This window comes from Phoca vitulina, unplaced genomic scaffold (assembly GCF_004348235.1).
Source record: "Phoca vitulina isolate PV1807 unplaced genomic scaffold, GSC_HSeal_1.0 scaffold1, whole genome shotgun sequence".
Classification (NCBI taxonomy): domain Eukaryota; kingdom Metazoa; phylum Chordata; class Mammalia; order Carnivora; family Phocidae; genus Phoca; species Phoca vitulina.
In genome coordinates, this window is record NW_022589704.1 from 61,414,522 (window position 1) to 61,438,904 (window position 24,383).

Genomic DNA, 24,383 nt, shown 5'->3' on the forward strand with positions numbered 1-24,383 from the left:
CATATATGTTTAAAACATCAAAATAAAAATTACCTTTCTTCTTTGTCCAATGTTTTCTTCTCTGCTGCAGTGATTTTTTTGGGTGGTACAGGAGGGGTCACTTTTCTACATATCTCTTCAATGATGCGTTTGTTCATTCTGCTTTGCAATGCAGCTTTTAATAAAATTCTTTCTACTGCAGTTATACCATCTCCATGATTGTATTTAGGAATTTCTGGTTGGATTAAAATTTCTATGTCATCAAGCCAAGGAGGATAGTAGGAGTTTTGTTTCCCTGAGAGTTTGTGATGAAGTTTAATTAACAAAGACAATATGCTTTCTTTAATTTCCAAAATGGCTGTAGTTAACTGTGGAGCCGAACCAGGAGCAGACCATTTACTTGAAGTTTTGGGACGAACCACCTGATTTGCTTCACTGCTACTGCGATTGATGATCTCTTGAAACTTCTTTCTACGCTCTGCTACTAAGCTGAAAACTTGAGCTGTACCAGAATTCTACCATTAAAAAAGAGAAAGAAAAATCAAGAGAAGTTATTCAGTGTTAAGTGTAAAAACATATTAGCACTACAATGTTCAAAGTTTAATCTGAGGATTTATTCAATAGATTTGCTCTTTGAGTAAGTCTGTCCCTTCACCTCTCTTAAATATATTTAGTCTCATTCAATCTGGAAACAACTCTGAGGAGAAAGGTGGTTATCCACAGTAACACCTCTCTCTCAGCCTCCTAGGCCTATCTACCAGGAAAAATAGACAAAACCTGAGTAGTAGCTATAGCCATATTAAAGAGGAATCATATGCGAAATTCCTCACCAGTTTACAGGAATAAAAGATGTTGTACCCACTGTTCATCAAGAATACTTATACTCTTCTAATGTAACACTGTGCGTCAACTATACTCTATTAAAAAAAAGAATACTATACTCTTTACTAACTTCTACAAGACTGCTACATTTTCTAGTTAAGTAAATTATAAATTTTTTCCTAAATTAATGAATCTGAACTGCTAATTTCATTTTTAAAGAACGTCAAAGTTTGAAAATTACTTCTAACAAAGTTACTAAAAGGAAATATAAAGATGAAAAATCAAACTGATCTTGTCATATTTGAATATCACTATAATTTGTTATCTGAACAGATTTTTAAAACATTTCAGTAATTTATCTTCCAAATAGTCTTTTTGTTAATGCAGTCAAACTGCATCAGAGCTCTTAGAAATCATCTTTTAATTAAGATACGAGTCAATTTAATGGATTTAATTTTTTTAAGCAAGCATTCAAAGGATGCTCCAATATCAGTTGAGCTTTTATGAGCTAAATTATAGTATACACTATTTTTAACATCCAAACTGTTTTTCAAAGTACTCTGTACCAACATTAGAAGCAAAAGCTGCCTCTTATTAAGATTTCAATTTAGTCAAAATTCTTTATGGTGTTCACAGCAAAAACATGTTGTCAAAGGCAAAGAAAGCTCCTATAAATGGACTCTACTAAGAGAAACTTCTGATGCAGTGCTCTCTACCCAGAAAAATAGATTGTAGAGATTAGAGGTGTTTAAGTGTAGTTACTTGGCATGTCATTTCAAGATTTTTCATTTCTGCCTTTTAAAAATTAGTTAATTAAGCTACATGCAATGAAAAAGCTGATTTTCCAAGTTAAATCCAAATATACAATATATTAAGATTTGTGTGTGCCTATTTTATTAAAGTTAATTGCCATAGAAGCAAAAAAAAAAATCTGTAAATGGGCATGCTGCCAGCAATTAAAGATTAAATTTATTTTGATTTAGGAAACATACATTTTTAAGATGTTAGTAACAATGCTAAATGCAAACAGACCCAAATGTGCTGCTTATAATTCGTCCAAAATCCTAAGAAAAACCCACTATTAAATACTAAGTATTATTTTTTTAACTTCAATAATATGAATTTTCTTTAAGCCTAAATCACTATATAAAAACACACACACGGTAAACTTTTCTTTTTAATTTAACCATATTAAACACACACATATACACACAAATACTTCAAAGTGTTTTTCCGATTTCCAGTTAAAGCCTTATTGCTAGTTAATGCAAATATTATATACATCTACCTCTCTTTGAAGAACTTTTGGCCTTCGTGAACTCTGGCAGATTAAAGGAAAAAGATGGGTGAGGCAAAAGTTGCTTAGATATATCACAGTAAACAAAAGACAATTTAAAGTTACCTACAACCACATTTTTCTTTTGAGTATCAAAGGATGGTCTAAACGATATACCCAACATAACATAGAGTCTTTCCTTTTATCTTTCTCTCTTCTACACTTACTTGTAAAGAACTCAAGCTGTCAGAGCTGGTACTTGCAAGTGAGTCTCTCTTCACTTCCGGAGCAGTCTCTGGAACTCTCACCCTAACATAGTTTATAAAGTGTCGCATGTTTGACACTAAGTTACTGCCAGGAAACCAACTGTCGTGACAACGTTCTGGTCCACACACTGACGCCTAAAACATGAACATAATGAATATGAAAACTTGCCAAGTCAGGTCTAATGTACAAGGTAGATGTAACCAGCCCAAATAATCATCCACTGTCTTATTTCCAAATCCTTTACAGTCTCATCTTCAAATTATAAAGTGCTAATAAACACAAATTCAAACATAAAATATAAGAATAAATTTCTCAATACTAATATAAGTCCAATGGAAGTCAGCTAAATTTCTCCTGAAAAAAACACATTTTTCAATCTGGAAATACTTAACCATACAGAGTATTTTCAGCATCTATTAGTAATAACTCATAATATAGTCAAGTAATGCTAATTTGGACTAATTGCAGAAGAAAGTCTGAAAAATCAAAGTCTGACCTAGTTTTGGGGAAATATTAATGATCTTTTAATATCTATGAAAGAATATACGTTGATTCAACTTAGACAACAACATACTGCCTAGTCTCTTATTTGTTTTTTGCTGTTATTATGCTGTGCTATATTCTGTCTTTTTGGAGAGAGGGGATGAGGGGAATCTTACACTTGTAAAATCAATTTGTAGTAACAACTGCTTTTATGGAAATGATACTTCTAAAGTCCTATAACATATTAACAACTTGTATTCTTGAGTACTTTAAAAATTCTCCCATATTACAACATTTACTTCATTCACTTAAAACCTTTCCAAAAAGAATTTGCTACTCAAAAATAATCCCTAATCAAATTAGAATATCTAAACAGAAGTCCTAACATAACAATTATTTATCAGTAGTCAATGTTATTAGCATAATGCCAGAAGTGCACTAACCACTTTTCTTAGATCTATATATTATGAATTACAAATTTCAAATTCAATAATATCATAAGTAGAGTAAAACCTCTAAAAGAACATATGTATTTGAAGATCAAAAAGGGCCTTTTTCCAGTAGTTAAGAATATCTTATGCATATGATGAATCCATAAATACATTTCCAGATGACACACTACCTTTGTTAAGGCATTTTATAACTTTAATATTTAAAAACATAAGAAACTTACTTACCTCTTCATCTGATTCCTCTTCAGCTGAATTTTCAAGTCCTAATTCAATCAGATACAAAACCATGCAGAGTACATGTTCTGACAGATTTTGATGATCCATCAAAATCTTTAAAGAGGGGAAAAAAATGCCTCATAATTACTTTTTCCACACAATATATTTAAGTATCCAAAAACATGTTGTTATAGATGAAAATAACAATCATATATATAAATAAATATACAGCATGATCAGAAAATAAGTAAAGCTACATCTTGGTGAAAAGACAAACTAAAATCAGAAGAACAGGTTCCTTCTCAAGATCACACAGTATTTTAAGCAGTATCTAGAAATACTGGTTCATGGATTCCTAAAGGTAATACATTAAGTAGTCCACTAAATCCATTATTATATACTAGTATCTAATAAAATAATTTAACAAGAATGCTTCGCATCCTCATTTGCTGATACTCTTTCTCCTGATGACAAAAATACTAGATAAATAAGTGTACTCAATAGGATAACTCATGTAAATGTGTTAAGCATAGCACCTGGCATATAATTGGAAGCACAGTAAATATCTATAGAATATGAATGTTCTTAAAATGTCTCTAAAATTAAAGTTCTCAGCCTGAGTATTTTGTGCAGTTGAGTAAATGTATGTGTTAGTATGTGGTTTATATGGGTGAGAAAGGAAAAAGGGATGCAACTAGTTAAAAGAGAGACTTCTCTGAGGAAACATCAATAAATCTGACCTGATGTGGATTACACATTGCAAGCTTTACACATCTTATGCAGGATTTCAGGGCTAACCTACAACAATCATTCATTCAATATGATGCAACAAACTACTAACCGGAACATACCTAAAAATACCATAAGAAAAAAATGGCCTGGCAGCCATCATGTTGTCCTCATTATAAGAAAGCCCTCTGGCCAAATGATGGAAGGGGAAAAAGAAGAGGTTCTGTGGGAGTACCTTGCCAGCTGCAGGTGAGACCGTTGAGAGTACAAAAGAAACTGCCCAAATGGCTGGGCAGGCTTGAAAAAGGACTTAGTCACCTAAGAGCTAATTTATTCTGACTAAAGAATAAAGACTTTGAGTTAGCTGCCTTTCTGATGTTTATTTTGACTACTAAGAAGGCTTTTCTGTACATCTTTTGTGTGGCACAGTGGTGAAGACAGTAAACTTTCATAACCTTTTAAAAACCTCTTTTATACAGATTCTGTATATACCTAACTATTTGACCTTGAGCAACAGATTCTGGCCTTAGTTTTCTCATTTTTAAAATTGGAACAATAGACCAGAATTATTGTGAGGATTACACAAGTTAACATCTGTAATTTGTATAATATAGTATCTATCAATTGGTGTTCAACAAACAGTAGGCAGGTAGTGCAGATGGTGGGAGGAACAGGAGGAGGTGACTGAAGGCTGGGAGGCAACACAGATGATCCTTTCTAATCCACTATTTACAGAGAGGAAATCAAGGCTCAGCCACACACACGCAGCTAGTATAAGCAACACTACACAGATTTCAGACTCCTATTACCTATCATTACTACACTGCCTCCTCTTGATAAATATAACCTTACTAACTAAATTCAAATAAATTTTGGCTTGAAATCCTGTGACAGTACATCCTACAGTTTCAAATGAGTAACTTAAAAGCTAAGAAAAAAATGACTAAGAATGATTTTCTGAGTTTTATTAACATGTTCTATATTAATGTTTTTTACATTATCTGAAACTGGGTACAATGAATAGTTTCCCACAGAGAATGGTGTAGCCACTACACTTTCAACTCAGAACTCACATGTATGTGTTTATGACATATCCTCACACATCTTTAATGTATAAATACACTTTGCTTTATAAGTAGTACTTTTATGTAAATATTATCTGCTAACACTTTTATTTGAAAATTATGGAAATAAATTCTAATCTGAGTCTTTCTATTCAAATTACTACTGTACCTTGTAAAGCAGAGTGAATAGCACAATGTGTAAAGTTTTACAGTGCAAAAGTCTCATGAGACCTTTATAGCTGGGATGGAGTGGCGTCCTTTTCTTATAGGGAGGCCAAGGATTTCCAGGGAATTTTCCACTCTGTTTTAAACTGGAAAAATAAAGCAAAACTAAATTAGATGATAGACTTAAGATTAAACTGTGGTTTAAATTGTTTTTTATAATTTTTGTCATATTTTTCTATGCAGTACTATTTTTAATTAAATTGCTCAAAAATGCCAGATATCTATTCTCTCATAATAAACATTTTGTACTGAATAAAAATGAGTAGGGAGACCTAAGCTGAAAACTAGAAAAAAAATATGAATAGGAAATGTTAACAAAAGGAAAGAAACAGAAAGAATATAGTAAACTACTAAACAAAAAAATTTCCAGTCACAACAATTGAAAAAAATAGATAACCTGAAATTCTCCCACCTACCAACAGCTTGGAAAGCTGGACAAAATATAAAATGTAATTTTTTCAATGCATATTTGGACTCACAAAAAAGAAGGGGAAGTTCCCCGGTTACCAGAAAAAGAACAGGAATTAACAACAAACACTAACAATGTGTTTTTAAAGTCCTTGAGCAGGCAGATCTCAAGGTATCGGGCTCACACAAAGTTTAGGGATGGAACTGAGATTCCACACAAAGCTGACACCTTTGAAAAGCTTCACCCTCGATGAAAGAATAACTCACAAGGAAAAATAAGAAAGCTCATCTGTCTCTTCTGTGATGAAGAACAACAGGCTCCCCAGGAAGATAGTAATAATGAACTTATATGCAAATAACAGCAGACTTAAAACACAAAAGGCAAAATCTGAGAGAATTACACAGAGAAACTGACAAATTCACAAACAATAGAGGATATTAACACATTTCTAACAGAAAGCCTAAGAAAAATAAATTGGTAAGGATTTTGAAGACTTTTTTTTAAAGATTTTTTATTTGAGAGAGAGAGAACGTGCATGAGAGGAGAAAGAGGGAGAGAGAATCTCAAGCAGACTCCCCACTGAGCACGGAGCCCAACAAAGGGCTCAATCCCATAACCCTGAGACCATGACCTGAGCCAAAATCAAGAGTCGGACACTTAACTGACTGAGCCACCCAGGAGCCCCAGGATTTTGAAGATTTTAAACAACATAATTGATAAGCTTGAACCAAAGACATTTAAAGAACATCCAATAAATAGAGAATACATACAATTTTAAGTGCACTTAGAATATTTACGAAAGGGGCGCCTGGGTGGCTCAGTCATTAAGCATCTGCCTTTGGCTCAGGTCACAATCCCAGGATCCTGGGATCAAGCCCCGCATCGGGCTCCCTGCTCAGCGGGAAGCCTGCTTCTCCCTCTCACACTCCCCCTGCTTTTATTCCCTGTCTCACTGTCTCTCTCTCTGTCAAATAAATAGATAAAATCTTTAAAAAAAAAAAGAGTATTTACAAAAATTTACAAAATACTAGGATTGAAAGTAATTTTCAAAAAAAATAGCAAAAGAATGGTTATATGGGCCACAACCACTTGTCACAAAGCAAATAAAACTAGAAATCCACTAAATGATAACCCAAAACTTCAGACATGTACACATTTTATAACATGATGCTCCTAGAAATTCACACATAATTATAATCAAAATAGAAAAATTTTAAATTTAGAACCTAAACTTTATAGAAAAAATTGTGGGAGACAACTAAAGCAGTACTAGAAGGAAACTCCCAGTATTAAACGCATGTATTTTTGTAAAAAGTCAAAAACTAATTGTCTAACGGAGAAAATCCAAACTAAATTGAAAGAAGATAATAATAAAGAAGAAAAAAGTACAAAATAGAAAACAAGGGGGAAAAAGAAACAACAAAATCAAAGTTTATTTAAAAAAAAATAGTAAAACTGGCAGTCCTCTGATAAGACTATCAAGAATAAGAAACAGCAAACACAAATAAATAATAGGAACAAAAAGGCAAAGACAATTTTTTAACTATTATATACTTAAGACAAAATAAAATGTCTCCCAGAAAAATATAACTTGACCATCCCTTTCAAAGAGAAATAAAAATCCTAAGTAAGACTATAAGCTTTAAAGAAAGTGACTTAGGGGCACCTGGGTGGCTCAGTCGTTAAGCATCTGCCTTCAGCTCAGGTCATGATCCCGGGGTCCTGGAATCAAGCCCCGCATTGGACTCCCTGCCACACAAGAAGACTGCTTCTCCCTCTCCCACTCCCCCTGTTTGTGTTCCCTCTCTCGCTATGTCTCTCTCTGTCAAATAAATAAAATCTTTAAAAAATAAAAAAATAATAAAAATAAATTTTAAAAATAATAATAAAGAAAGTGACTTAGTTTTAAATTACATCCCCCTCAAAAAAAAAAAGAAAAAAAAAAATACATGAGGCCCAGGTAGTTGAACAGGCAAGTTCTCTCAAAACTTCAAGAAATATCCACCTAACTAAGAATGAAGTTAGACCACTAACCTTATACCATATGCAAAAATTAACTCAAAATGCATCAAAGACTTAAATATAAGAGCTAGAACTATAAAATTCTTCGAAGAAAACATAGGCATAAGTCTTCCTAATGTGGATTAAGCAATAGGTATGACACCAAAAGCACAAGCAACAAAAGAAAAAACTAGATAAATTGAATTTCATTAAAATTAACTTTTTTGCAGCAAAAGACACTCAGAAAGTGAAAAGACAACCCGCAATGCACAGAATAGTAGAAAATACTTACAAATCATATTTCTGGTGTTAGTATTCATAATATATAAAGAGTTCTTAAAATTCAATAAAAAGTTACTCCAATTAAAAATGTGCAAAGGATCGGGACAGTTCTCCAAAGATGATACACAAATGGCCAATAAACACATGAAAATATAATCAACATCATTAGCCATCAGGAAAATGCAAATCAAAACTACAATGAGATACTACTTCACACCACAAGGATGGCTATAATCAAAACGACAGATTATAAGTGTTAGTAAGGAAAAGGAGAAACTGGAACCCTCATTCACTGCTGATGGGAATGTATAAAACTGAGGCTGCCTTGGTAAGCAATCTGGTAGTTCCTTTAACAATTAAACATAGAGGGGCGCCTGGGTGGCTCAGTCATTAAATGTCTGCCTTTGGCTCAGGTCATGATCCCAGGGTCCTGGGATCGAGCCCCGCATCAAGCTCCCTGCTCAGCAGGAAACCTGCTTCTCCCTCTCTCACTTCCCCTGCTTGTATTCCCTCTTTCACTGTCTCTCTCTGTCAAATAAATAAATAAAATCTTAAAAAAAAAAAAACAATTAAACATAGAGGAGGGCCTCCATGGCTCAGTCAGTTAAGGTTAAGCATCTGCCTTCAGCTCAGGTCATGATCTCAGGGTCCTGGGATCAAGTCCCGAACCTGGCTTCCTGCTCAGTGGGGAGTCGGCTTCTCCCTCTACCCCTCTCTCCCCTCCCTGCTCGTGATCTCTCTTGCCATCTGCAATAACATGGGTGGAGCTAGAGAGTATTATGTGCTAAGCAAAATAGCTCAGTCAGACAAAGACAAATACCAATTGATTTCACTCATATCTGGAATTTAAGAAACAAAACAAACAAGCAAGGGGAAAAAAGTAAGAGAGAGAGAGAGAGAGAGACAAATCAAGAAACAGGCTCTTGATTATAGAGAACAGTTTGGGAAGGTGGATGGGCGGGGGAGGAATGTGTTAAACAGGTGATAGGGACTGAGGAGTGCTCTTGTTGTGATGAGGATCTGGTGATGTATGGAATTGCTGAATCACTATATTGTACACCTGAAACCAATATAACATTGTATGTTAATTGGAATTAAAATAAAAACTTAAAAAGATGGCATTTCTACCAAATTAATCCATGAATTAATCTAAATGCTGTCGATTAATTTCAATCAGCACAATTTCAATCAAAATCCAATATGTTTCATCGTTAAGTTTGATATGGTCATCATAAAATTCTAGGCAAAGAGCCAAGAATAAATAACTATTATAAACAGAAGAGAGGAGGAGGAGAAGGAAGAGAAGGAAGAAGAGGAGGAGAAAGGAGAGAAACTTAACAATATTTGTGATAGTATGGGATTAATTTATAGAATGAACAAAAGAGATACAGATCTATAGACATACAGATACCGGATACAGTCAACTGCCTTTATTCACAGTAGTTATGTTCTATAAAGTCACCACAAACATTTAATTATTGCTCCTAGGAGAAATACAGGATTAGGTTCCTGCAAGTCTGGGGTCAATTTTGTTAATCAAAATTCCATTTGCATTATATTTGCCAATGTCCTTGTAAATCAAGATGGTCCTATCAACAATGAAAATCTGCTCTTTCACGTGACCCTTTTCTGACTAACTCTTAGCAAGTATTTTTACAATTCTTCCACCTCATGATCTACAGAACTGCCTTGCCTGTATATTTAACATTTTTCACATTATATTATCTTTTGAAACATGAAGCCAGCCAAGCACTAGCGAAAAAAGGTTTAACGTTTTCCTGACCCTTGCTAAACGTGACAGGAATTTCTTTGGCTTTCAGCCTCACAACAAAGCTATCCACTACACTTTTTTATCAGTCATCATTCATAAGTCCACAAATTTAGCTTTTAACCTTTCCATAGCTCCATCACACACTACAATTGCTCTTTTAACACTTTTTGGAATGACCTCACGTACAGATCAGTGAATTTCCTCTACCTCTTTCTGGATGTACCATATTATTGATTCATTACCATTGAACTCACAGCCAACAGCATTATAACCCATGAATTAACAAAGTTTATCTAACAATGAATTTTCTCTGTAAGGCACATCAAAGCCTTCTTGCCCTTAGGAACACCAGAGAGCACTTCAGTACTACATTTGGGGGCCACTTTAAATAGCAAAATCACAAACAAAAAGGACAAAAACGCAAAAACAGCACTAAATACACCACAAAAAGGATACTTGTTTAAAGTATGAGAGCTGAAACAAGAGGGCAGAACTTTGCTCTGTTCAACCTCAACTAGATGCACTCTGCATGTCCACACACACCTGCAAACACCCAGGAAAAAGCTACAAGTATTAATTTTGGATTCAAAACTTTAGCAAGTAGCCAAATTTGTAAATAAAGAATTTGCAAACAATGAGGATCAATTGTATATGACAGAATTAGCATATTGTAAATCAGTGAGAAAGGAATGAATTGTTCAATAAATGATCCTAAAGCAAGTGGTTTTCTATAGGAGTAAAAATAAATAATCACTACTTCACTACCACAAACAAAAATCAATTCCAGGTGGATTAGAGATCTAAAGGTAAAAAGGAAAACTTGAGAACTAATAAACTGTAGACAACTTAATAGAAAAACAGGCAGAGAATAATCCATACACAGTTCTTACAGCAAGAAACATGAAAAGAAATCAATAGATTTTTAAAAAGCTCACCTAGTAATCCAGGCAATGCAAATTAAAGTGAGTTATAAATTCAGCACTTGAAGTTAAAACCAAAGAATGAACATAAGTATTTAATTTTACTTTCACCCAAAACTCCAACAGAACTATAGTAATGGTATTTTTTAAAGGATGAAAGCCACAAAGATGGGGAAAATCACAAAAGAAAAAAATGAAAGATTTTGTTAACTGGAAAGCATATGGACACCTGGTAACTCATCTAGCGCTAAGAAAACCAAATCACAAGAAGGCAATGGGAAAAGCTGAGCATCAATCCAAGTAACACCGGAGAATCCTCAAAAGGCTCAGAAACTGGCAGCACCTGGTACCTCAGTAACTGGAGATCCGGAGTTAGAAGTGCTCTCCCAGGGGCACCTGGGTGGCTCAGTCAGTTAAGTGACTGCCTTCCACTCAGGTCTTGATCCCAGAATCCTGGGATCAGCCCCGCATTGGGCTCCCCACTCAGTGGGGAGTCTGCTTTTCCCTCTCCCTCTGCCCCTTCCCTGCTTGTGCGCACGCTCTCTCTCTCTCTCAAATAAATAAAATCTTTTAAAAAAAGAAAGTAGAGTATGAAGAACCTCAGACTATCTCTCCAACGGTTTTAGAGAATGGTAGAGAGAGATGCTGATGGCTGAACTAGGCGTTGTTTTTTGGTTTTGTTTTTTTGGGGAGAAGGAGGGGTATGCTAAAACTCTACACTACAAACCACTTCCGATATATCTATTACTGCAATGTCTTGGCAAAAGAGAAGTTTCAATTATACCTAATATCTATATTTACACTTTGATAGACAAATATTTTCTCAAGATCAAAGATATTTGTATCATTTAAAACTTGCCTTAAAATATTTAACATACGCTTTAGAAAAGCAGATAAAAGATACTATATGATGTTCAGCAAGACAACATTTAAAAAATAGTTTATAAAAACAGCAAACAAAAATGAATTCTTCATTGAAAAGATATTCAAAACTTTTTTTCTGCAATTATCATTTTAAAACACTTTGTTAAATATTTACAAGTAAAATTCAATTTGCTTTAGCTATTTTCCCAGTTGTGAAAAACACAGCAACATTACCAAACTTTTTGTAGATACCCATCACCTCTGATAGCAGACAATTTTATTCTCTTAACTTGTGCCACCTCTACTGGTTTAAAAGTAGAACAACACAAAACCAAGTTTTGCATCCCACTAGTCAAATACCAACTAAATAAGTGTGTTATTTTTTTATTTATGTCTATTTCTGATATTTTATAAAATTTATCAGATTCTGGATCAAGAATCTTGAGAACAAAAATATCTGGCAGATTTTTTTAAATTTCAAAACAGTATTTTCTCCTCTAAAGATTAAGAGTATACTTTAATGACAGCATATCACATTTGTGTTATAACTGAAATTTTTCTACATAAATACAAAACATCCATTATTATACTAATATAACAGACTTACAATGCTGTGTATCTGTCCATTGCAGACTGCACGTCTCTACGGTACACTGTTCGAAGAATGACCATGACAGGGTCAAATTCCTGATCCCAGACTTCAGCTATTATTCAAAAGAAAGTAGAAACAAAACACTGACTTCTTAGGAATAAAGTCAATCCTTGATGACTAAGTACATTTAAGTATATTTTACATTCATAAGATGGGAAAGTTTGATTTGATTATATATTTGCTTTAATAAGCTTGATATTGTGACTACTTTTCTAAGTCAAAAATCATGATTTCATCATTATGAATGTTCTTTTAAGTTCAGCAAGAACTAGTGAGCAAAAACTATTATAATGAAAAAAAGAAAGTATTATAATGTGATAACGCTTCACCATAAAAGCTTAGTTCATCTTTTTTTTTGTAAAGTGCCAACAGAATATAGGAAACACAATGCATTAATAACTTTGAAAATATTCAAAGATAAAAATATGAAAACTAAATTAAAAAATTAATGAGCTATTGATTTTCAAGAGTCTTACTGTGTAATATTTTTGGTTTGTAAAAGATCTTCTGTTCTCTTGCTAAAATTGATCATTGATCACCTTACTGTCTTCACAATCAGGAACCATTACCCCATGTGTGATATGTGTACAATTGGTGGTATACAGATGATTTTAAGTGTACAAAGATTTTTATTTTAATAATTATATAAGTATAACATATATTAGGAAATTGTACATTGCATATAAAACCCAGGATCTCACTAATAATCATGCTTAGCATGAGGTGAAGTTTAAAAAAGTGAATCCATTTAAGGATATACAGCAGACTAGATATATAATAATAGAGATGGTATTTAGATGTGGAAAAATCTACAATATGGCCTGAGAATGGTAATTTTAGAAACCACTGCCTCAAGAGTGTATCTTGCCTAGATTAATTTTTTTCCCATCTCATTCTAGCAAAATTCTTAACATCTGAAAACAGTAAGAAGCTTAAGTTTCTCTCTACACATCTGTAATTTCAATTTCCTGGCATAAGAAACTGTTAACAATTGTCCCTATTTTCATGTAACAGACCATTCATTCATCTTAAATTATCTCTCATAAGTATGACTTAAGATCCTTAAGATAGGCCTTCACAAAGACAAAGACCTTTGTTATTATTTCTATTACCATTTCTTGTCCTTCACTTTTAAATCTAGTAATTTGTACAATTAAAATGCCAATGCTTTTATCAGAATTATAAAACCATAGCAATAGAAGAAAACTTTAGTGATTAACTAGTCTAGCAGACTTTAATGTTCTGTGGATTCCCACAGAAGTTTAACTGGGGCCACTTCAGGGGCAAGGAGATGACAAAGCAGATGAGAAACGATGTCCACTAGCGACACCCACGTTTACAAGAGCAGGTCTGCTTTCATGGGTTTTGTATAACAGATTTACTTAAGGTTTAGTTCCCCAAAACACTTAAAAACTCTCATCTATTCCAACTCTCTCTTTTTATAAATAAGAAGCCAAATCCAAAGCTAAGAAACTGCTTTTCTCAATATCACAGAAACTAGCTAACACAATTCAATACTGTATTTGAATATGGAAAACTAGTTTCTTGACTCTAATCTTCAAAAGCTCAATGCTCCATCTCAGTGTCTCAAACTTTACTGTGCATGACAATCATCTTATAGAGCGTGTTTAAAAAAGCAGATACTCAGAATCTATCCCCACAGATCCTGACGAGAGCAGATTGGGGCTGAGGCATAGAAACCCACGCTATTAATAAGGACCACAAGTGAGTATGACAGAGGTAATCCTCACATTACACCCTCCTTAAGCACTGTACTACACCAGAATGCTCCTCCACTTCAAAAATTCATCTAAACTTTAAACTTTAGATACAAAGTATTCTCAACAATAAAGAAACACTGTGCTTTTCCTTTAATGGAATACACACTGCAACCAGAGACTTTGGATCACCTTTGTGAACTCCTGGAAAAATCCCCCATGATCAGGCTTATTCTGCTGTGTTTTGCCAAACACAGGACGTGCTATTTATAACTTCAATGTGGGCATCAGTTTTTCAGTTAGACAAAGCGTCTTGAGGAAGTCAAGAAGCATGTAAGTGCTTCCTTCAAAATTTTAGCTTAGATTAGTGAATATGTGAAAGTGAAAAAGACAAGATGGTGAATGAAGACTTCACCTACTTCTGGCTCTTGTCAAGCATGTCTCTACGAAGCCAGGGAGAAAACCTTGCAAAACCAACCACTTAAGGAAAAAAATGTAAGGAAAGGTAATGGATATTCTATACAGATTTTAATTTTAACTGTTTCAAGTTAAATTTGGGATAGTGAGAACTATTTCAAAATCAAATTTAGAGAGTAAATATATTTTTTAAAATTTTAAATATATAGTTTTATAATTTCTGGTTCATTTACAGTTGATTCACTTATAAAAATGAACTAGAATTTATATATAAAGTTCCTTTTCTAATTTAGAGTCATCTAAGATGGTTTACTGTAACATAAAACCATAGATTTGTAAATAAATGGAAGCAATATCACTGTATACCATTAAAAACTCAAACCTGAATACATAAAAACATTTTCTTCTACTGTACACAGCAACTCACATTCAGAAAACCAATTTTGAAACAATATGTTAATGTATATAAACATACCTTTAGGAGTATACATGCCTTGCTGCATAGAACCTCCGGGTTCAAAAACAGGAGCCTTAAAATCAGCTACAGCTGATAAAACTGATTCAAAGCTATAACTGCCTGGAATAATGCCACTTTTGGGATTTGGATTTTCTGGAATATGATGTATGTGTCAAGAAAAAAAATAATGCCTAAAAGCCAGCTTTTAATTATAAAATTACCAAGGTACTCTAGTTTCTAACTACTTTTGCTAACACAGAATAATTGGCTGTAATATATAAAATTGGCCACAAGAGGGCTATATAATACAAGAATTCAGTAACTATTAATTGTGAATTTTTTAAATATTTTTAAATCTAGAAGCCTATTAATGAATTAAATGCTAAAGTAGTTCCCAAGTTTATTTCCCCCAAAATAGCCCAAATTTCAGGAAATGAAAAAAGTTTTTTAAAATTATCTCCATTTTCATTTTACAAATAATGTTATACCTTCCTTTAGAGAATCAAAAACAGTATGCTAAAAACTAGCCAAGATTTTTATGAGCAAAGATTATTTTTCCAATAACAAAATTTCATCATACTCAAAGAAAAAAGAAAAAGATGCTAAACAAATTTTTACAAAGAAGGTAACCAGAAAACCACAAAGATCCTTTTCCATTGATTTCACATCAATTAATCAATTAATTTTTTTAATTCAAAGTTACAGAAGAATGCTTTTGCTCAGTTACAGCACTGATACACATTATATAATAGGTGAATGAAATCATCAAATAATATCAAATTGATGTTGCTTATGAAAATCTTCAAGGTTATCAAATAGGCATTCCACAGGAGTTATTTCACAAAATTTTAGCCAATTATTCCAAACATATTCATAATATACAAAGCAAATTTAGTCCAAAATTTACAAAATAAATTCTTATCACAAAATAACACAATCTTTGTCTAAAATTTTATTAACAATAACTTAAAAAATAATAAAGTGTATATTGTATGCTCTGTCCTACACAAAGAACCATAAGTTTTTAAAGTTTATAGACGATATAGTCTTTGTCCTTAAAAACCTCTTGGTTTGGGGCCCCTGGGCGGCTCAGTTGGTTAAGCAACTGCCTTCGTCTCAGGCCATGATCCCAGGGTCCTGGGATGGAGCCCCACATCGGCCTCCCTGCTCTGCGGGGGAGCCTGCCGCTTCCCCTGCTTGTGCTCTCTCTTTCGGTCAAATAAATAAAATCTTTAAATAAAAAATTTAAAAAAAAAAACCAACCTCTTGGTTTAAGACTAAATTCTAAGGGATGCCTGGGTGGCTCAGGTGGTTAAGCATCTGCCTTCGGCTCAGGTCAAACCCAGGGTCCTGGAATTGAGCCCCACATAGGACTCCCTGCTCATTGGGAAGCCTACTTCTCCCTCTCCCTCTGCCCCTGCCCCCACTCATGCTCTCTCTCTCCCTCTCTCTCTCAAATAAATAAAATCTTAAAGAAAAAAAAAAGACTTAATTCTAAGAAAAAAAGTCCTTAAAATGTTTAAAACCCTGGTAATAATTATAAGGTATAAGTTTAAATTTTAACCATTAATTCCAACCTAGGTATAGAGATAAAGTAGACCTAGCTGCCTTTTACGGTCCAGGTTCATTTCACGAATGCTGTCCTGGAAGGGCAGATCCTTGAGTGCCCAGAGCCATCAGTTCTGAAGTCTAACCAAGGCCATTAAGAGCTCCCAGAGAGGTAACAATGAGGCAAAAACATCTGCCACTAGCCCTGAACACACAGTTGAACGAACAATTGAAGTTCTTTTTCCAAACTATTTTTCAACTCTAAAAATGTTTTTTAATCACAAAAGTGATACATCCTTAATCTGTACAAATTATTTAGTCCTATATTTAACAAAAAAATTAAACTTTTAAAAGGATATGAGGTCCAGCAATGAACTATGTGTCCTGTCATTCATACACAACTGGGCTACCATCTCTGCTCTGAGAATCTCATCATCAGACATCCCTAAAACAATTAAAAAGAAAATTAATAAATCTGAATATATATAAATTATAAAGAAACAACTTACCACATTTTTTATTAAGCTGTTTTACCAAAAATGAGATGCTTCAAAAATTAAAGAGCAAAGGCTGCAATGCCCCAAATATAACCAGTTTAACTAACCTACTGTTTGCAGCTCCCTTAAGTAAAGGGTTTTTTAAAGGATATTCTAAAAGGAGTAACAACTATACATCATGTCAAGAGTTTAAAACAATGTTTAAATATATCCAAATCCTTTTCTTTTTTCCATAAGCCAGTTACTACCACAGGGAGAGGGGAGGAAAGGGAGAATAGTTAATACCCAAGCATTAGTATGAGTGCTTTTTACCTAAATGTAAACGAAGACTTAAAAGAATCACAAGAAATGTAAGAGCGCCTTCTAACATCGATCTCTCATGCTCTGCATCAAGTACTGTGTTTTGATGTTGTGACGCCATTGTCAACAAATCCACTACCTTAAATCTATAATAAGAAATATTTGAGACAGATTTTTTTAAGTTAAAACAAAATCAACTTAAATTCCAAATACTTCCTAATACCTGCCTTAATAAATTATGCTTACCTTTCAAAGACAGATGAAATAAAATAATCCGGGTCAAGTCTAGAAGCACAAACCTTTAAAAGACAAAAAAAAAAAAAAAAAGACTTTATTTCTCAATATTGCTTTATTTCTTGTATTAATCATGTGGTTTGTTTGTGTTCTGTATCTTATGATGTTTTGACATGGGGGGTTGCTTATAGACATGAGGAGAGACCACCCCTCTCTGGCCTACCTAAAAACGTAAATATTCCTCAAGATATTCCTAAAGACAGTAAACAACTACCTAGAAGTAAACCTCTTACAGGCAAGTCAATCACCCCCTTTATCTAACTCTCACACACCAAGTCAATATTCCCCCTGCCCTAAACCAACCCAGGGCCAGGTACCAGATGGATGGGGACAGCCCTGATGCCCCAAAGTCCACCAGAATTATTCAAACTAACCAATCCTAAACTGTTTCCCCTGCCCTGTCTTGCCCTTCCTATGCAAATGCCAAAAAAGGTTCTGCTCTAGGATTTCCCCTTGCTCCTGCTCCTAACTCTTGACCAAAATCTGATGCTTCCCCTGTGTGGCACCACATGCCTCCTTCTCTTGGGAAATTTAAGTAATAAATTCTTTCAATAGCAATGACCTCTTTGTGTCGTCATTGAGTCACCTCTATAAACTAAATCCCGTGAGTACAAATGAGACACTTCTAAAGTACAATATCTGCATTATCAAGTTGGCTTACCTGTAGTAAGTAAATGTCAGGGTCAATCATGGAATTACAGAAATGAGACTGGACATAGGTCATAGCTTGTCCTTTGATTTGTAGACCATTTCTTACCCACATATTGCTGTGGATTTCAGCAAGACTTGCCTAGTAAAACAAAAATTAAGTAAATTAGACAAAGAGGTCTTCTAAATTAAATCTTTATGAAAAACATGTTATACTGAACAATCATTTCAAAATATTTTATAACTTGATCATAGCATGAGCCTGACATTCTGCCCCATGTTCATTTAAAATATTCAATTCATCTTTTGAAATTTTTAAATGCTCATTATGCTTTATACAATCCCTTCTTTTGGAGTTTATACATGAGTTAGTTTTCCATGATGATTCCTGGAAACATTTATTAAAAATTTTCAATGAAGTCCTTCATGAGGAATCAATGCTACTTATATTTAACTCTTTCCTTAGCAAGAAAAAAAGTTACATAATGCTTAAAGAAACACAGGAATAAGCATAAAACAAAGCTGATTGTTCCAAACTAGTCATTTTTCAAATAATTAGCAGGTAAGAGAAGGTAAGATTAGAATGTTTTATAACATTAATGTTTAATTCTTCATGTATTTGTGTCCTGTTATCAACTAAAACTAAGCACAGTCATAACTTCGTCTCTTACTTGTTCCTAACCCCCAGTGTTAAAGTTCAGTAATGATTAACAAATCTAAGATTGCCAGGAAAAACAAATTGAAGTGCAAGTCCCTCTACTATACATAAAAGGTTGGCCCACAAAATTATAGTATTAGAACTGAAAGTAACCATAGTGCTTATGCACGAAAATCCTCTTTTCTCTCCTCTCATTTTCCAGATGGGGAAACTAAGAATCAAGTAGGTATGTTACCCCAAACAACATGGGTAATTAAACTGATGCAGTACTAATGCTAGAAATCTATTGGGTCTCCTGACTCTCTAAACAGTGCTAAACTGTTAAAAAAATGTTAAAAAACTTCCCTATAAGTAAATACAGTGAAAAGAATTCCTGGGGAAATTATAACTAAATGTAAGTCTCATAGAACAAAAAAAGACCAAAATACAATCTAGCAAAAATACTTAAGTTTAAAAAAAACTTTCCAAACATTTTGGCTATAACAACAATGTAAATTTAAGACATAAAAATAAAATAAAGAACCACGTAACCAAGAAATTCAATTAAAAACTTTTTAAAAACCTGAATACATACTTGAATTTGGAGTGGGTGAATCATTAGTTTCATTAACATTTCCTGATCAGGTAAAACAGAATCCAAATCTAGTTCTTGACATTTCACAGCCTAAAAATTATGAAAAAAAAAAGTTACTAATTCAATACTTAATTCCCAATATTAAAAGAAAAAAAAACAACCAGAATTGTTGGACGACAGTCTTACCTTACTCAAAAACATAGCATAGTAACGATGAAGGGGCAGATGAAAAGTGACTTGGTTAGGTGCTGGCTGGAATAAAACAAAATCCACAAGTCAAAGAATGTTTTGCAGAAGTTCAAAGAAGGTTTCAAAATGCTAAAACCACACTTTTACCTTGATTTATTCCTATACCTTTTTAATCAAAACTTAAACTTTAAGAAGATAGAGCTTTAAAAAACCACTGTATAGATAAAATTAATTCCATTTTAAATGCCTAAATGCAAATTTCTGAAGGCGGAAATTATATACTACTCAACCCTGAGTCCTCTGAAGCATCTAGCACAGAATAAGGGATGGAATAGATTTCCCTTTATAGTAGCCTACTTGGGAATATTCAAATGCATGCATACCAAACATGATGATAGTGATCAGAACAGTAATCACAGCTGACCTTATCCACATTACCTCATTTAATCCTCAGAAGAACCCTATGGAGTAGAAACTATTAATGTTCTCATCCTGTAAGTAGGGAAATTCAAGCTTGGCAACTTAAATAACTTCCTAAAGTTAACAAATAGTGAACTGAAGAACCAGTCTGGGCTCCACTGCTATATTCAGACTAGTAAGAAGCTCTGATCACAGTCCTAAAGTGAGGTACTGGTGAAGGGCTTGCCTATGTTCCTTCACAAGCTGGGTAAGGTGCTCCCCACATTGGCACTGAACACACACCCTCCATAAGAAAGCTTAGTACTATATGTATCAAGGAACTTTGGCAGTCTTGTGGATATTATAAAAATTGTATTTTAAATCTACAAATCCCATGGATCATTCTATCACTATAGGGCAAAACTATACCACAATTGTCCTTCTTAAACAAATAAGAAAAATTAAAAAGGTATTATTTGTTTTTAAATGCTTTTACAAATATTTTCTCTATAAAATAAAAAAACTTTATAGAACATTCAATTACACTAATGTAATATTGGTAGAAAGTTATAATACAGTTATAAAGAGTTGCAATATATCACCATCCCTGAGTTTTTTTCAAAACAAATATAATAACATCCTCCTCAACATGTGAATAAATGGCTATAGAAATTTGTTCTAATAAATAAAAGTTTGCCTTCCACAAAAAGGAAGGAATTTCTGATATATGCAACAACATGTAAGAAACTTGAGGACATTATGCTAAGTGAAATAAGTCAGTCACAAAAAGACAAATACTGTATGACTCCACTTATATGAAGTACACAGAATAGTCAAAATCATAGAGACAGAAAATATAATAGTAGTTGTCAGGGGCTGGAAGGGAAAGGAAAATGAGGAGTTACAGTTTTGAAAAATGAAAAGTTCTGGAGATTGGCTGCAGAACAATGTGAATATACTTAACACTACTGGATTATATACTTTAAAATGGTTGATGGTAAATTTTATGTTACGCTTTACAATTAAAAATAAAAATAAGTTTGCTCCCACATTACCGTAATCATTTGAGTAACATATTCTATACTAACTAGCTAAATCAGAATCTCCCTCAATTTCCTCTAAAGGCATTAAGGACAGTGGTTAAGAGGAGACTCTCTAGATTTGCATGAGTTCAAACCCTGACTCTGCCACCTCTAGCTGTAAGCTGTGAGCAAGTTACTTAAACTCTCTGCACCTAAATGCCTGACCTGTAATGCAGAGATAATAAGCAGCAGGATTATCTTTAACTGTGAGGATTATCTTTAACATAGTACCCAACACATAGTGCTATGAACTACAAAGTCATGGACTCTATCTTGTCTTTCAAGGCTTTAACATTTCCTAAATTCACACTCTTCTTCAATGTTACATTCCATAATCCCTCCTTTTCTAATGTCACAGATTAGCCACTTGCTAAACTCTTCTTCCACTGCTTCCATATAAACTGGTGGTCGTCAGATGCCATTCTCAGCTTTCTACTCTTCTCCTTCTAGGTGACTTTATCCAGATTCACAGCTTTGACTGCCAACTCTACCAAGATGACTCCCAAATCTCAGCAGAAGTCTCACCCTTGAATTCCAAACCTTACATTCAAGTGGCTACTGAACATCATCACTTAATATCCCATGCAATCCACAAATACTGTGGGTGCAAACTAAACTCAGCTACTTTGTCCTAAAACTCAATCCTCCTCACTGTTTCTTCACCAAATTCCTAGTAATTCAAATCTGAAATGTAGATTCCTTCCTTCTCACAAGGCTCCAACATCTCATGAGCCACCAAATCATGTTTATTAGATTTTCTTAAATCTACTTCCTTCTCTGTTTCCACACTGTCCCTAACTAACCTCAGCTCAGGCCCTCAACATTTAGTGCCTAGATTTCAGTGGTAGCCCCTGCTTCTATTCTTACTCTCTGTGAGACACCTTTGTGGTATCTGCCTAGCTCACAACTCTCCCCATCTTCTCAGAACATCCCTCCCTACTCCATCTCCCAAACTCACACACACACACACACACACACACACACACACAGAATGGAGCGTGACAGTCAAGTTTATAATAGCCACATCTAACTGGAATCAGAGCAGGAGATATCTAACCCAACCTGAACAGTAAGAAATAAGTTTTTCTCTTAAAAACTTCATGTTGGGGGGTGTCTGAGTAGCTCAGTTCGTTAAGCAACCAACTCTTGATTTCAGCTCAGATCATGATCTCAGTAGGGAGTCTGCTTGAGGATTCTCTCTCCCTCTTCCTCTCCCTCTGCCTCTCCACCGGCTCGTGCGCTCGCTCACTCTCTCTCAAATAAATAAATCTTCAAAAATTTTATTGAAAAAAAAAACTTGACATTGGATTCAGAGACATCCTCAGAACCTCGGAGTATGCTTGAAATTGTAATGTTAGGCAACCGTAGGAAGGTAATATTTCATCACAGAGGCAAAGAAGCACAGAAAGCCAACATACAGTGGGGGAAGAAAAAATGAGGTAAGTAAGGCAAAGCAAAGGCCAAAGACAGGCGCTCCTGTTCAGCTTTCCACTCAGTTCCTGAGGTCCAGCTGCCATAAGATCCCTGAGATACCCCTCTGCACTCACAAGAAATTAGGCCTCCTCTAAATGAAGCTGCCTCAAGAATGGTTTTTCCTTGCATTCAAAAGAACCTTTAGTAACACGTCTCTCTATTTAAACCTCTATATGTTGCCAGGAGGTGATCTTCCCAAAACATTAATTAAATCTTGTACTTCCTCCATTCACAATCTTTTCATGGCTCCCTATAGTTCTAATCTCCTGATAATCTTCTAACCTTTGAGAAGACAGCTTACCTCTCCAGCCTCATCTCCTGTCACATAAACTCATGCACCACAAGTAGTATCCCTAACCCACCAACCTTCTGTGCCTTTATGCTGTTCCCTCTGCCTCAAATACTACATATCTCTTCTCCCAATGAATTAGCATATCTTTAAGACTTGGCTCAAATGACATTTCTACTAGGAAACGTTTCCTAAATCCCTCAAGCTAAATCAGATACTACACTGTATTCTCCCCCATAGTACCTGGTCACAACTTTACAGAAGCACTGGAATCATATTAACCATTTACCTGTCTCCCATTTCCTTAAATTAGGAACTGTTTCATCACCTATCTCCAGTGTTTTTTAAGTAGCAAACATTCAATAAATATTTGCTGGATGAACACATGTTCTACCTTCCCTCTAATCAAAGAACTCCAGTCGAACTACCCTGCCACATGGGCGCCTGGGTGGCTCAGTTGGTTAAGCGACTGCCTTCGGCTCAGGTCATGATCCTGGAGTCCCTGGATCGAGTCCCGCATCGGGCTCCCTGCTCGGCAGGGAGTCTGCTTCTCCCTCTGACCCTCCCCGCTCTCATGTGCTCTCTCTCATTCTCTCTCTCTCAAATAAATAAAATCTTTAAAAAAAAAAAAAACTACCCTGCCACATACTCATAATCATTGCCCTACATGATATTCATGTATTTGAGGTTTCTTAAATGGCCTATGTTATTGGAAAATTTATTCTATCCTTTGTTTCTAATATGACTGTTTGATTTTGCTTAATTCAGTTCAAAAGATATTTATTTAATCTGTGCTAGATTACCCCAATAACTTCTGATATCCACTCACAAGGATGGTAAAAGAAATATTTATCACAAATGGAACATGTGCCTCGTAGTCAATCCCCATTGGCTAATACTACTATCTTCAATAAACAGATGAGGGGATGGATTCAGCAATGCTAAAAAAAAATTAAAAATAAAATAATTTTTAAAAACCTGTCTAAGGGGTACGTGGGTGGCTTAGTTGGCTGCATGCCCAACTCTTGGTTTCGGATGGGGTCATGATCTCGGAGTCATGGGACTGGGCCCCATGTTCAGCTCCACACTTGGCGGGGAGTCTGCTTGGGATTCTCTCTCTCCCTGCCCCTCTGCCCCTTGCTCTCTTTCTCTCTCTCTCTCTCTCTCCCCCCTCTCTCTCTCAAATAAATAAAAATAAAATCTTAAAAAAAAAAAAAGTCTAAGATCACATAGCTAGTTGGTTTGTGGAAGAGCCACAATTTATACTTGGGTCTGCTTGACTCTATAGCTCTTTCCACTGAAAACAGCCTGCACCACTGAAATACCACCAGACAAGGGGCACCTGGGTGGCTCATCTGGTTGAGTGTCCAACTCTTTATTTCAGCGCAGGTTGTGATCTCAGGATCCTGGGATTGAGCCCTACATCGG

The 24,383-nt window shown here is 34.7% G+C and overlaps 1 protein-coding gene across 1 annotated transcript in view; it reads right to left on the reverse strand.

Annotated features, from left to right (window-relative positions):
* Positions 1-24,383, reverse strand: part of UBR3 (ubiquitin protein ligase E3 component n-recognin 3) — a 178,567-nt gene that overhangs the window by 130,941 nt on the left and 23,243 nt on the right. Inside the window, exons 4-15 of the mRNA XM_032401120.1 lie at positions 19,710-19,775; positions 19,524-19,613; positions 18,305-18,433; positions 17,596-17,648; positions 17,362-17,495; positions 16,910-16,997; positions 15,023-15,162; positions 12,368-12,464; positions 5,458-5,599; positions 3,505-3,609; positions 2,305-2,478; positions 34-494 (exon numbers count right to left, since the gene is read on the reverse strand). Coding sequence (XP_032257011.1) covers positions 34-494; positions 2,305-2,478; positions 3,505-3,609; positions 5,458-5,599; positions 12,368-12,464; positions 15,023-15,162; positions 16,910-16,997; positions 17,362-17,495; positions 17,596-17,648; positions 18,305-18,433; positions 19,524-19,613; positions 19,710-19,775 — 1,679 coding nt within the window. The remainder of the gene's footprint in view (positions 1-33; positions 495-2,304; positions 2,479-3,504; positions 3,610-5,457; positions 5,600-12,367; positions 12,465-15,022; positions 15,163-16,909; positions 16,998-17,361; positions 17,496-17,595; positions 17,649-18,304; positions 18,434-19,523; positions 19,614-19,709; positions 19,776-24,383) is intronic.